Genomic DNA, 15,409 nt, shown 5'->3' with positions numbered 1-15,409 from the left:
ATGGGTGTGGGAATGGGAACAGGAACACAGGGGTAAGGCTCTGTGGTGTCAGAGCTGGGAAGGGGGACACTAAGGAAGGAAACTGGAATCTTGCTTGCTGGAAGTTCACCCCAATAAACATCAAATTCTTTGCACCTTTGGACTTTGGGTATCGTTGCTCTTTGTTCATGCAAGAAGGACCAAGCAAGTAAGTGGGTGAAGGAATAAGCCCCCTAACACACATGTGAAACAAACAGATGAGGTGAGGAACAGAAAGGTTTAGTTCTATCCAGATAAATGTTAAATATCACCTGACATCCAAAGAGCAAAAACATATATCTTTTAGCCTAGAAGAATCTTATTTCAGATTAAGAAAAATTGACAACGGTATTTGATATAATGTCTCTGTGAGAATAAGAACGTAGTGAATGACTCTCTAACGTTTTGCACGTGAACTGAAACTGAAAATTGCATTTTCTTCCAGCTGTCCTTCCTTATTGTAGGGAGACCTCTCTACATTTAAGGGAAGAAGATAGAGTAAACAATAATCCATCTTTTAGAATTTGCTACTTCATTTTGTTCCAGAATCCATTCTTTGTTTTACATCCCTTTTGCTTGCAAATATATGAACTAAGTATAAATTTACTGTCCTCTGGAGTCTGCAGACATTCTGAAACAACAGCTTTGAGAGACGTGAACTGCCCATTCATCAAAATGGGTTGTTAACAATGAAACATAACAGGGACAGCTTAAATGGAAATGTTATTAAGTATTTCACTTCTGATGCATTAATTAGCATAAATATCCAGCTAATATACTTCTCTGTTGTTGGATGTAGTGGCAGATGCCAGGGCAGGGCTCAGAGAGGTAACTTATTACTGTTGAGGTCTGGGGAATGAGGAATTCTACACCTGCCATCTCCAAAATTTAAAATCACCTCCTCTCCTCCCTGGAAAGGAGGAGGAGAAGCATCTTTTACTGAATAACAAAGCCTGAATTTACTCTTGTTTGTCAAAAACCTCAAACTACCTTCTGTGCCTTTGTGGGCGCCAAAAGACCCAACTGTCTCCTATTCAGCAGTCAAAACAACCAGCTTCCCCTCAACAACTTCTACAGAGTAATAATGGATTTTCAATACAAAATTCGACAGCACATTCCAATTGAAGATTTTGGCGCAGTGTAAAATAAATTGAATTTAATCTCAAAATAAAGAAAATAAATCACAAGGTAAACTCTCCTGATCGGAGAGTGAGGGAGAGTGAGAGCAGCACAGTGCCACATAATTCTGAGGTAAAACTGACATAAAGTACCTCTACAGGAAGAAAAACAATCCTTTATTTCTTCTCAGTCAAGTGTTCATTTTAAAACTTTTTAATTAGCCTAGTGTTGCAGTTACAGTCTTTTGTGTTGTTCTGCTAGTCAACAGATAGACTTGAATTCAGAGTGACAAGGTTCAGGCTACTCGTGGGTTGATTGTATATTGCCTGTGTCATTTCTTTTATGGACTGAATTGTGGATTCAAGTAGTAGGCTGTTTGCTTCTCTGGAAGAAAGGAAAATAACTGTTCCGTGAATAGTAAGGTCTAATTTATCAGATCAAATGGCAGAGTAACGGCAGTGAGATCTATACTGTACATGAGACAGACACCCACACGTTGTCTATTTGTGCAATGCCAATATTATTATTTGAAACCAGCCACTGTTATCAATGCCAGAGGGAATGCTGAAGTACCTCAACCTGCCAGGAGTGCAGTTTGTAGATCCATTAACAGTATTTCAGGCACCCGGGTTCAATCAGCTTCTTCTGCAGAACATACATGCTAAGATAGCAGTGACAGATAAAGTTAAGGCTTCTCCCTGACAGATCACACTGAAATGACACGTACTGGCATTGATATGAATCACAGGAACTGATGATGACATGCTGCATAACTAACCTGTCATATGCCGTGCTGTGAGCTAATGTGTCAACAGTCCACAAACCATGTTACAGCATTGGAAGCAAATTAAAATATCAGAGGGCTATGTGATCTGACATTTACCACCTGTCCATTTTTATAGGAAGAATTGTCACTTTATTTTATAACCACAGCTTAGTTTTCTATTTATAAAAACAAGTGCACGATAATGTTTGCCACAGATTATGGGATTTATTCCACTTCTGAGGAAAAACCTTCAGAGTTTAAAAGTGGTGCAATTCCACTTGTATTTATTTTTAATCTTGGCCAGAATCATCTTTCATACCTATTCAATGTTTATTTTCAAAGACTCCATTTTTAAAATCAAATATATTATTTTATGGGTAAAATAAGTGTACACAACTTTCGAATTCACAACTCTGGTTTGAAATATTTTGCATTTGTATAAGATATATCAATTTCTGCAAAAGAAGGCTACATGATTTGATCTACAAACATGACTAATTTGAAGCACTGCTTCAGGATTAATTCAAAACACAGCTACTTGGATCTTACTCCTTGTCTGTTGCTCTGATTGTCAACCCCTCTTTGAATCTCAACTCTGGCACCCCATTTCATACTGTCTCTAAATCAAGCTTCTTGTCCTCACCTTTCCTTCCACTCTTCTGTTTATTATTTTGGGACTATGGGCACCACATTGTTATTCAGTCAATATTGGGGCCCATTGTGTTAGTCATTGCGCATACACCGAGTATGAGAGACGGTTCCTGTCCTGAGGAGCTTCCCACTTAAATAGACAAGAAAGACAACAGAGAAGCAAAATGTTAGAAGTACTTCTGAAAAATGTTGTCTAATCATGGTGTTCCCTTCCCTCTCCACTCTGCCAGCCTTAAACACCCAGCTGCTTCTCCCACAATGATCTGCTCTCTCTTCCATTATGCCACCTACATGCAGAATGCCCTCCCTGAACCTGAGCTGAAGATGACCATCTCCACCTCTAAATTCCTCCTCAAGAGCCACTTCTGCTGCAACAAGAAATTGGCCAACTAATGATGGGTAGATTGTACAGCAACTGGCAATAGCTCATTCAATTTATTAATTATTTAATAAAAGAGAAAAAGCCTTTGAACCGAATTGGAATAATCAAGCTATGCACATTTGCTTGTTTATGGCCTACATAACCATGTGACTGTTCCTCTCCCCTCCCCCCATTCCTTCCTATTGTTTGTTGCACTCACTTTGTGCCTTTTTTTACATTAGATTTTCAACCTTTTGCAGTAGGAATCATGTTGCCTGATGTGTTTGTACAGTTCCGAGCACAATGGGGCCTTATCCTGGCTGGGACCTCTCGACACTACAGCAGAATAAGTAATAGTTCTAATAATAGCATTGGCGGCATGAAGAAATAAAGTATGGGAAATTGCTTCAACGGGGAGAAAAAAGCAGACAGCTTTATATCAGGATCAAGTTTATAATATATGGTTACCATTTTTGGAATTTGAACAAAATAAATATACAGATAATAAGAGATTGACCAAACACAGATCAGTCTTTTAAAGGTAACAGTACAGGTTATGAATAAGATTTATTATCTGTATTGAAAGTTTGTATATGTTAATGTTAACAATTAACACAAAAAGTTAAAAAAGTAAAGTAGAATGTTTCATGCATTCATTTGCATTGTTTCTAAGTGTTACTTGTTTTCAGATTATTTCTTCATTTTATACAGATATTTTAATTTGTATTACAACTATTTCTTTGCACATGTAGACTTGCCCTTATGTTAGTGTGTTTTTTTTAGTAAATAATTCATAAGAGAACTTTTAAACAAGTAAACATCAAGGTTTTTTCAATAAAACTAAAACAAAAAGGGAGGTTTAATTCTGATTGTGGTTTCTATTTTTGGGACCTTGACTTTATAAAAAGTTCCAGTGGTTTAAATAAAGGTGCGAAATCTATTTCATTAAAATGGTTCAAACCTCTGTGAGATGGACTTAAACCTGACTTCTATCAATTTACCTTAATTCAGCTACTGCCCAAATTCAGTTGTTACATTTTGTCAAGCAGAAATGTTTCAGCACCATATGCACCTGTTCCTTTAGTGGGCAGTGCTGAAAATAAAAGCATGAAAAACCTAGACTATCAAGCTCATACTGTGATTTATGTCAAGTGTCCACTGATGATGGAATCATTTTCAGAAACATGCTGTAATATTTGGTCTTTGTTAACATTTATAATATTGACTTTAATTATAGGAAACGTGAAGAAGAAAATAAGAGGAAAGAAGCAGAACTGCGGAAGGGAATGCAGAACCTGGTACTCAATAGGGTGCAAGTACAGCCACATCCTGCAAATAGAGAGAAGAGTAACAGAACTCCTAGCACTCCACAGCTGTCCAGTAAACAAATTGATGTGCATAGTTACAGGCTTTTCTGCAGTAGCATTTCTCAAAACCAGGCAGGGAAAAACAATAGAGGATCACCTGCAACCTCTCAAAACAAAACACCACCAAAGGAAAAATGTCTGTCTGCAGAGCTACCGGGTGAAGATCACAAAAACCAAAAAGGTTTGTAATCAATGAATTGGCCAGACTGACTAGGCAGTGGCTGTCTAGTGATAGTCTATAGATGGGCTCTGTCTGACCAGTTCCATCTTGAGAGCAAGCATATTGTGCTCCCTTTTTGTTCTTTTATCGTTTAAGACAGACATACAGGATACTAATGTATTCATTGGAATATGAACCACATTTTAGTATGCAAGTTCTGTCAGTTTCCATGGTCATAATTACAAATATTTATTATGTGTTTTAGACTTAATATTCAAAGTGTTTCAAGACAAGTGATTGGTAGTTTATCGGTGTTCTGTTTCAAATAAAGGGAACTGAAAGATAAAAGTTATCACTTAAACACCCGTCTTTATCTTCTGTTCTTTTTGTCAATTATTTCCTATCAGAAGCTGATAAGTGGATATATATTGTTTTATGTAAATAGCTGTGTTCCTCTCCTAAGCAATTAGTACTAAGTACAGTGTTGCTTTACTTTAAGAAAAAACATATTTGGAATTCCTGTGGGTTTCTGGTGAACTTCAGTGGGGAAATTTTATATATAGACAGAGTGTGCAAGGTGAAGGTCCCCAGCGCATAGAAGGACTGTGCAGGCTGCTCCCAGTGACAGGGCACTCCTATTGTGCCCCATTCCAGTTGGGATACTTTGCATCCTGGCGGCAGTAGGAGGAAGCAGAGCTTGTGCTTCCCTGAGAACAAGAACTGTGACTCCCTCCCCACCATTGTTCAAGAGGTGCTGGGAGGCATCACGTTCCTTAATGTCCCCCCTACATTTCCACATACACCTTTCCCTAGCCCCCAAATACCGGTGCAAATGTCAGTCAAGGGAAACAGCAAGATTAGTTCCTCTTAAAAGGGTTATAATCTTCTATCTTACTAAGAAAAGATTTACCCAGCAGGAGAGCTAAAAGTACACATACATTAGAATTGTTTGATCTGAATTTCCAGTGCATATTTAGCAATCCAAAAAAGAAATAACAAAATATTATCCAAACACAATTAGTGATTGGGCCACTAGTGGGAAAAACTATTTAATAACCTCTTGGTTTGTAAGACTAGTTCATGCATTGAATCTGCATTGTAGCTACATCACAGAAGAATTATACAGGTGTAATTGAGGGCATTGTAAGAGCCTACTGCTCTCCAGCAATCTCAGACCCCAAGAACTGCTGCTAGTCTCTCAGATGTAAAATTAACCCCACCTCCTGTCTGTTCTTCAGACAACTGGAAGTCTATTACCATGGAGCAAAGAAAAAGGAAGTTAAGGATCTGTTTCTTCTGCGTCATCACTCAAACTCCTTTACCTTGGGAGCAGGTTAACGGCCTACTAGACAGCATAGTTAATTGACCTTATAGCAAAACCAGACAAAAGATTTCTCTCTTAGCCAGATGTTTGCATGATAGGGCTATATAATTGGGTAATGATAAACAAATAGTAATGTAAATCTCGGCATATACAGTAAATGCCGTCTCTCATAAACACCACATTAAAATATTACGGTTGCAAATATAAAGAACTAAAGAAAATCAAGACTTGCCAGAGATAAGGTTTTCCATTGCAGAATGAATATGTGTGGCAGAGACAGAGAGAAATGTGGGATGGTGAAGGTAAGGGAGGGAAAAGGAAAGGGACAAAAAGCTTGAAAGATGCAGAAAAAATGAGGAAAGGGAACAAGAAAAAACAGAAGTATAAAAAATGTAAAAAGTGTGAATACCCTTTTCTTTCAACCCCTCCTTTGCCAAAACTCTCCTGTGACATTTCCCTGAGTCTCACCAAAATCATCTTTCAGGATTTGCTCACAGTGACATGTCCCTACAGTTGACTTTTTATAAAATGCAAGTATCACAAAAATCAGGTTTCCATCTTTCATAGCCAAAATTTAGTTACAAAGTCTATTATTTAAGCTCTCAAACCAGTTAACTTCCAGTTAGCCCCCTGATAAAAAAAAAAGCACACAACCCCCACCCCCAAAAAAGGGTAATAAGCTTCTAAAATGATAGGAATGTGCTGATAAAAGGTTTATTGTAGTTGTGTCCGTCCCAGGATTTGAGAGAGACTAGGTGGGAGAGTTAATATCTTTTATTGGACCAACTTCTCTTGTTGAGAGAGACGAGCTTTCGAGTTTACAGGGAGCTCTTCTTCAGGTCCGGGAAACTCAATCAGAGTGTCACAGATAAATACAATGTGGAACAGATTGTTTAGCATAAGTGGTGAACACATATTTCAAAGTGTTGTGGCCCATTAGCACCACTCCAATCTTAGGGAGGAAAGAAAGGGAGGGGAGGGAAAAAAGCAGCTGAGGGATGGGGTTTGTTAGTGGGTTATAGATTGTTGTAATAAACCATAAGTCCAGTGTCTCTCTTCCATAATTCCAATGTCCATGATTTTAGTATCTAGCAAAGTTATGAATTTAAGCTCCCAGGCTCATCTTTTGAAAGTGTTGTGCAGATTTCCTTTGAGGATGAGGCCTGGCAGATCAGATATGTAGAGACTGATCATTTAGTGAAAAGTGTTCACCCACAGGTAATAGAGTGTTTTTGTCTTCTATCTTTTTCCTGTGTGAGTTCATTTGAGAGCATAATGATTGTCCGATTTCACCTACATAGTTGCTACTGGGGCATTTAGTACCTTGGATGAGGTACACCATGTGTTGCGAAAGGCATGTGTAGTAACCGTGGATCTTGAAAGGTGTGTTGTGGGGGGTGTTGATCATTGTAGCAGTGGAGATATGCTGCAGTTTTTCCATCTGTTGTTTGGGCAGAGTCTGGTGATGCTTTGTATTGGTGTGCCCTGGTCTGTGTGGAGCTTGCTTCTGATGATGAGCTTGGAGAGGTTGGGATGCCAGAGAACTAGATGCAATAAGAGTCAAACTCTGAAGCCCGTAATCAGTTCTTATTTGGGCTAAACTCTCATAGATCTCAAAGTTTTACCTGAATAAGTACCAAATTGGGAATGCAGGATTTAGTCTTAAGGGGCAGATCCTGTAGTCTTTACTCAGACAAAAATCCATTAAGTGCAGTGGGGTCCAAGATTTGGCCTTCAGCGAGTATCAAGTTCTTGCTTCCCAACAGAAAGCCATCTGCCTTTTAGAAAGGATCTGCTTAGGATTTGGTCCAAAATAAATGACTGAATCTGGCACTTTGGAAGGAACTCCAACATAGTGATTATAAGTTGCTTTTTTGCACCTGCTATTAATGTATAAAAATTAAAATAAAAGAAACGTTAGTTAAAGGCTCCTATCTTCACTCTGCTCTTCACTCAGGCAGTCCTATTTCCGGTCTTCACTCTCTCTCTCATGTGAAGCAGCAGAAATGCCTATTAGTTCTCAGAGCAGAGAGAATTTTACAGACCACTCTTCACATGCCAGGGTGTACTCGCCAGTCATTATCTCCTGGTTTCCCTACTCAGAAAAAGCTCACTTCATTCTTATATATGGTCTATAGCTTTTAGAACCATTTTGTTTTTCCCCATTTTGTTTTGAATTTGACCATTTTCAATTCCTTCTCCTCTTAGTTACTTGCCTAGTGACTGAAAGTTCTGTAGCAAATTATTTTTAACCATAATAGTGAGTCATGGTTGACTTCAATTCAGGTTCTATCTATTATACTCATGGTGCAAACAGCAGGTCACCCAGAGATTTCAATATGATGGATTCTATTTTTAAAGGGTTGTCTCACTTTTCCTTATCAAGATAGGAATGAATCTGTTGGGGAATCAGAGATATTGTTCTGACAATACTGGAAATGTACTTGTGTACTTAGTATTAGCCCATGCCTGCTCATATTGATGTTGGTGGGAGTTTTGCCTGTGACTTCACTGGGAGCAGGATAATGCCTTTAGTCACAGTCATATTATGTTCATAGAACCATCCTATTTTGATCTTTTTAGGAGATAAATGTATAGACGCAAATACGGAAAATCCTCTTTTTCCCACTTTTTTTTTGTTAAAGAAGAAAAACCATAGTACATTAAGTCTGATTAGCATAAAATGTTGCACAAATGCTGATATTGCTGTGAACTGGAAAACACACTTTGTATATTCCAAGAATATATTCCAAGAATATAAAAATTTCCCTCCCCCATTCCTATAACTGAATTAAAAAAATATACCCCCCGGAGCACATTGGGCTATTTGCCTACATGGCAATCTTGTTCAGATAGATTAGTAAGAATAACAACAGTCTCAGTATGTACCAAACCCTGAGCTACTCCTTTGACAAGTCTTCCCAATCTGAAAGACTATGGACAATAATCCCTTGTTTCCTACCTGCAAACCAAATGGTAATATGCTGTAACCTCTTATCCAGACAATAGATCTCTGACTTCTCCACTGAAGTTAAAGCAGTTACGTCAGGGATGAGTTTAGCCCAATGGGTTTTTATGTGCTTTACTGGACTGTATAACCTAAGCATTTTCTGTGGCTCTCCTGTGATTGTATTTTATCAAACACACAATAATAACAAATGTATTTTTTCTCTCTCTTGTCTTATCCATTAGCTCTGTCTGCATGCTGTATTGACTCCTTTCTGTGCTCTAGCTTTTTCTCTGTTCTCCCTTGGGGCTCCTTACTAAGCAAATTCTGCATTGCAGCCAAAGCAAACAATCTGAGGGATTTTCATTTTGTGCTCCAGTCCCACTTCCAAGCCATTATCACCAGAATGTTTAGAAGCTATTGTCACAGGTGACAAGTTGTCCCAGCCTGGACCTGAAAATAGGAAAGAGAAAATTTACAGCAGAGGAAAATTGGGACTTTTGTAGTTTGATTTAGGATGTGGGAACAGGGATCTAGAAATTGAGTGTGTTTCACCCTGGCACCCCAGTATTCACCACTGTCATGTAATTAGGATATGTTTTGTACAAAGTATGCCTGGTGAGGTATCATTCTAAAAGTCTTGGTCTCCGAGACATTAATATCTCATTGGATTGATGTTGTGAAGTTGAAAACACCCACAAACAGGCTTTCAGGTACAACAGTAAAAAGGCCAAACAATATTAATGTCTTATTGAGGAAATGCACATAAGCACAAGGGTTACCCCAGGAACTGTGTAAAATAAAAACCTCTCATATATAGCTCTACACAATGGGAACTGTTTGACCCAGGTCACAGCAAAAGAGCTTTCCAGCAAGTGGGAAGAAGATATAAAAGGGGAAAATGACATCATGATGGTACCTCACTCTCCCTACAACAACTCACCTGGAAACACCTGAGGGACAAAGGCTGAACTGGGGGAAGTGGTGGTCCCAGGCTAAAGGGATTTCTAGCCTGTGTATTAAAACCTGGGAAACCCAAGCTGCAAAGCAAAGGCAGCTTGCTGTGCCTTAAGAATCTGCCAGCCTGTTTATCACTCAGAGTGAGAATTTGCTAATTCATCTCCAACCTATCTAATATGTTAAGCTCAGTTTGTGTTTTTGTTTATTTACTCAGTAATCTGCTTTGATCTGTTTGCTATCACTTACAATCACTTAAAATCTATCTTTTTGAAGGTATTAAACTTATTTTATGTTTTAATACAAACCAGTGTGCTGTTGACTAAGGTGTCTGAGGGAACTCTCAGCTTGGTTACCACAAGTGTGCATGGTCCTCTTCACATTGAGGGCGAGGCGGACCGGATATTAAACCCATATACTGGCCAGATTTGACCAGGCCAGGAGGACAGTACTGCTCTGGGGTCCTAGGCTGGGAGACTGGTGGTTAGATAGCCTGCCTGTAACTGCAACTGGCTGTGTCCCTACTTGTGTGAATGCTGGTGAAAGTGCAGGCTGGAGCTATTTGCAACTTGTCACAGCAGCACAGTGTGAAAGGGAGCCCAGGCTGGTGGATCAGAGGGCTCAGTGGTACTCCGGTTCCAGGTGGCGGCCCAGGGGGAAACCCGTCATAGAGCGGTCTGGGCTATCTGTGGCAGGGAATTACACTAAGTATACAGAGCGGGATTTTCATTATATGACAGAATACATCATGACTAAACTTCTTAGACATGCTAGGAGTGGTGGTACTCTGCTGTACTTTATTCAGTGGAGCAAGCAGATGTGTAAATAGGATTGGGTGTTCCATTACCATACATTGAATCCATTTTCACAAGGAAGGCCAACACATCAAAACCGTTGAACATTACTTCTCAGTGAGAGGTAGTCTAGGTATCTGATTCAAATTTTGTGTCCGTAAGAGAAATCAATTAAATGTTCACAGAGTAACCAAATAAAGAAGTTTGGTTCCTTTTATTCCGTGGATGTTTTTCCCCTCTAATACTTCCTGCTCATTCACTTTCTTTTTCCATATTTCTAAATGTCAGTGTGCCACATAATGGTTATTATGCAAAAAATGAATCAGAAAAATAAGCTCATTTTTGCAGTATTAATGATTGTAACATTGATTTTTCATTTATCTCTCTAAAGAATTATCCAGAAAACACACCAAAAGCAAGACAGCTTGTGTCCATTTCCATTGTGGTAAAGAAAATGACGGAGCCAAAGTTGAAGCTAACCATCAAGTTGTGGCGGCTACAGAGTGGTATGGTGAAAAGCACAAGGAGCAGACTGCAAGCGAGAAAGGCTTAGCACATGGCAATGAAAAGCACATCCCTTGTTGTAACACAGCCAGTGCTGCGGAGAAATTAGCAGATCAAAGTCAATCTATAGCTGGCAACAGAAGCCATTGTGAAGGAACAATAGGGCGCTTGCAGAATATTAACTGCACTGATGGAAACTCAAGGAATTCAAGGCAGTGTGAAACTCTATCAAAAGGCAAACCACGCATGCTGAAAGCAAGAAATAAAGAGTTAAACAGTGAGAGATGTTCCCCAGCTGGCTCCAGTAGACCCGGAAGTGCAAAAATGAGATTTGTAAACATCAGAAATGACAGTTCACATGCTGTAGTACAAATTAACAATGTGGCAAATAATGAATTAGCAAAAAAGACCTGCCCTTTACTGTCTATCAAAGCAGGAACTACAAGACCTGTGCCAAGTGATCCAGCTGCACACACTATTTTTGATGATAGTCTGAACTTGGAAAAAACAGATATAACGGGGTCCAAGAATGCAGATGATCAATTATGTTCCCATCTCACATGTCAGAGTATGAATATTGAACTTATCCCATTAGAGATCCGTATGCAGATAATAGAAAAGGAAAGAACAAGAAAAGAGCTATTTCGGAAGAAGAACTATGCTGCTACTGTTATTCAGAGGACATGGAGAAGGTAAGATTGTTACAAAAGATAGGGGAGAGAGATACAGAGAGATAAAACACAATCAGAGTTCTTTGGGAACTTGCTTTCTCTATTTCGTCCCTTTCCCTATAACATTTATAGTGATAAATCAGGGATTTAATTCTCTATCACTAAATAAGTAGAAATGTGTGCTACTGGCCAGGAGTCATTAAGTCAGTTCATAAAGAATGCTAGGAGAGTAATGACTTTTAATAGCTAGTTAAAATATAAACATTTTGTTTAGAACATGGCTATTACTTCACAGAAAACAAAGGCCCGAAATTTATCCCCCATGCAGCAGTTTAAACTACTTATCTAGCAAAGATTTTTGCCATCTCTGCTACCACCACCTCCTGCCAACTCATGTGCAATTCCACACTGACCTCTGATTATTAAATAGGGTCCAAATAGCAAGGTGTTTGGCAGCTTAGATGTACTTGGCAGCCAGTACTGGAAACTCTAGTTGTAACTCTACTCAATGGGAATTATTGTTACATAGAGGAGAAGGAGGACAGGAAGGACTGAGGTCTACCAATGCTTGATCTCCCCACAACCCTGTCTTATCTCACATGTGCAGAGAACTTACTATGTGGTGTATGCCCATCAGATCCTAGTGGAAGACCCTTGCTAAATGCACCAGTAGAATCCCAAGTCACTGACAATATTACTCATGGAGTAAGGTACTATTCAGTGGGAGTAAATGTGGCAGAATCTGTCCCATATGACTGTAAAAAATTGAGATTAATAATAGATTCAGAAATAAAATATTTGATCATGTTTCTTAATATTTAATTTCTAATTCTAAAAATTGACAGAAAGAGAGTAAGCCAATTATCTGCAAATGCAGTATATCATACATTTTTAATTCCTCCTTTCTAAATTTTTGAGTGGAATGTTACTTCTTCATTTTTTGTGTGAAGACAGAAAACTATAATTGCTAACGTATACCGATCATCTAATCTTTCCAAGTCTCTGTATACTTTACTCTAAAAAGTGTTAATTTCCTTTTAAAATTAAATAAAACAAAAGTTTTATAGATTGTCCTGAATTTGGCATTCTCAGCTGTGACCACTGAGGCACGTTGACAAACTGCTGAGAAATACGGCAGACTCACCCCAAACTGGTGGTTATTCTATCCTTAAATATGTACCAAGCCAGTAACCAAAATAAACTTCTGTCTCACCACACTAGTTAACAAGAATTCAGAAATGCAGTCTTCTTAAGCATTCCAGCCTTTATTTCACCACTCAAACACTAGGCTTTATGATGAGTGGTTACTGAAAGCCAGTTTCATCAAACAAAAGGGTTCTTCTGATCTCAAGAGATCGGCCACATACCCAGGTCAATATATAATAATCACACTGCCGCTAATCCTTTAGTAAGTGAAATCTAAAGGTTTATTCATAAGAGAAAAGAAGAAGAGAGTTAAAATGGTTAATAGATCATATACATACAATCATTGCACAGTTCTTTTTCAGGTTTGTAGCAGTGATTAAATAAACTGCTGGCTTGTAAAGTCTCTGGTAACTTCCAAAAGATTGGAAGGTCGTCAGTCCATAGAATGCTCCTTTTAGTTGTAAGTCCATAGTCCAGAGAATCAGAGCATGAAAGAGGCAAGATGGAGATGTTTCCAGTGTCTTTTATACCCTTTGCCCAAGTGCCTGGAAATTTTCTGTTTCAAACACAAAGCCCGCAGCCTCAGTTTGTGGAAAAGTAGAGGCCCAAGATGGAGTCCAGGGTCACATGAGCATATCACATGTCATTACATGCTTTGATGACTCTCAGGGGCAGCCATTACTAAGGCTATGATTTAATCACCAGTATTTTGAGTAAAAGTCATGGACAGGTCAGAAGCAAGAAACAAAAAATCATGGCCCATGACCTGTCCATGACTTATACCATAAATAACCTGGTAGTACCGTAGTGGGGAAGCCTCCTGCCAGGGGGGAGCCCGCTGCACCAGCTGCAGAGGGACCACTGCCACTCCTGCCACCACCTTGGGAGGAGCCCTGTGGCTCCTGCAGCACTAGCTGCTGGTGGGAGCCCCAGGGGGCCCACGGCTGCTCCTGCCACCGCCGGGGGGGTGAGCCCTGGGGGCTTGCTGCTGCTCCGACAGCTGGTGAGTGGGGACAGAAATTCCAGGGGACCCACTGCTGCTCTGACCACCACTTGGGTGAGAGGGAAGCCCCAGTGGGTCCGCTGCTGCTCTGACCGCTGCTGGGGTGGGGAGAGCCCTTGGGGGACCTGTTGCTGATCCGGCCACCACCAGGGCGGGAAGGGAGGCCCCAAAGGACCAGCAGTTGCTCCAGCCACCACGGGTTGGGGAAGCCCAAGGGCCAGCTGCTGCTCCGGCGGTCCCCAGGGCCAGCCACTTCGGCTGCTGCTTGGCCAGTCCCCGGGACTAGCTACCTGGGGCTGCCAGAGCAGCAGCTGGCTGCAGCACCGTCCGAGCACCTGGCTACAAAGCCACTCCAGCAGCGGCCAGTGTGGCTGTCCCCAAGGCAGCGGCTTGGGCGGCTCTGCGGTCAGTCACACCAGCCCCTGCAGAAGTCACAGAGGTCGCAGGAAGTCACGAAATCCATGATTTCTGCAATCTCTGTGACAAACACGGAGCCTTAGTCATTAGTCGCCTGGCTGGGACATCCACAGGAATGCTCAACAGGCATGAGGAGCTTCTTCTGTGGCCCGCTGTGAGTGTTAATTGCCTTTGGTGGGCCCTCAAATGTAGATTTTACCAGGTGGGTGTTACCCCAGGACCAAACACATTTGGGATACAGATATATAGAGTAATATTCATAACTTCAGATACAGTGATGATACATGGATTTAGGATAATCTTACTTAGCAAATCATAACTTTTCCATTGACACCTTACGTGACATACTTTGTACAAGATTTGTTGCAGTTGTCTATCAGTGGCAATATTAATGATATAGATGGTCATATTTCAATCATACAGCATCACATAGATATACAGGCCACATTTACAGTATGATGGACATTTATTTCGCCCATTGGGCTTAATCATGCAGAAGTGTGGATAAGGGTTGAGAGAGAGAGAGAGCAGTCCTGAACTGATAGGGTGACTGAGCATGCTGCTTTGTACAGTAAGGCTTACAGGACAGATCGTGGCCTAGGTTGTGTAGCCATGCAAGCTAGTAAGGAAGCATAGACACCCCGTTACCATCTTGCACGGGCTACTGTTACTGCCGCTCACAGCATGGGAGTGGCAATGGTTTCACAGAACCAGTGCATCCCCCATTTGTGGGCAATGGGTGGAGCTTTGGCTCTGTTCTCCCTTCCGCAGCACACCAGACAGCATCGGGGGATAATGCAATAGAGAAATCTCTGCAGTGCATATGAGTCTCTAATCCAGGGGTAGTCAGTAGAGGACCGCGAGCCAAATCCGGACCACTAGACACTTGTCAGTGATCACATGGGCTAGAGCTTCCACATGGCCGATATTTGATCCAGCCTGGCCCTAAAAATAATTTCATATGCCAGGTTTTTTTTAACGTGGGTCTAAAGATTTGCATTTTTGTCACAATACACTGGGATAGCTACTGTTAAAACTTTCTGTGTCCAGCTAAAGATGCTGCAGTGTTCCCACTTCTGCAGTTTAAGCGATAATAGATCAAAATGGTTGAAAATACAGTGGCTGTCTGCCCAGCAGTGCAGAAGTGCACTGCGTGTGTGTGAGAGAGGGTGTGAGTTACATGAGAGTGAGGAGACGTGCGATG

At 40.5% G+C, this 15,409-nt stretch overlaps 1 protein-coding gene across 6 annotated transcripts in view; it reads left to right on the top strand.

Moving 5' to 3' along the window:
* The window catches only part of INVS (inversin), a 210,353-nt gene that overhangs the window by 176,838 nt on the left and 18,106 nt on the right, over window positions 1-15,409 (top strand). For all 6 annotated transcript variants that reach the window (XM_073332511.1, XM_073332510.1, XM_073332513.1 and 3 more), the window contains 2 exons: window positions 4,153-4,463; window positions 10,856-11,660. In XM_073332511.1, the coding sequence (XP_073188612.1) occupies window positions 4,153-4,463; window positions 10,856-11,660 (1,116 nt within the window). The remainder of the gene's footprint in view (window positions 1-4,152; window positions 4,464-10,855; window positions 11,661-15,409) is intronic.

This window comes from Lepidochelys kempii, chromosome 2, assembly GCF_965140265.1.
Source record: "Lepidochelys kempii isolate rLepKem1 chromosome 2, rLepKem1.hap2, whole genome shotgun sequence".
In the NCBI taxonomy this organism is placed as follows: Eukaryota; Metazoa; Chordata; order Testudines; family Cheloniidae; genus Lepidochelys; species Lepidochelys kempii.
Note: the sequence above shows the minus strand (reverse complement) of the source record. Positions and strands in the feature narration are given on the sequence as shown.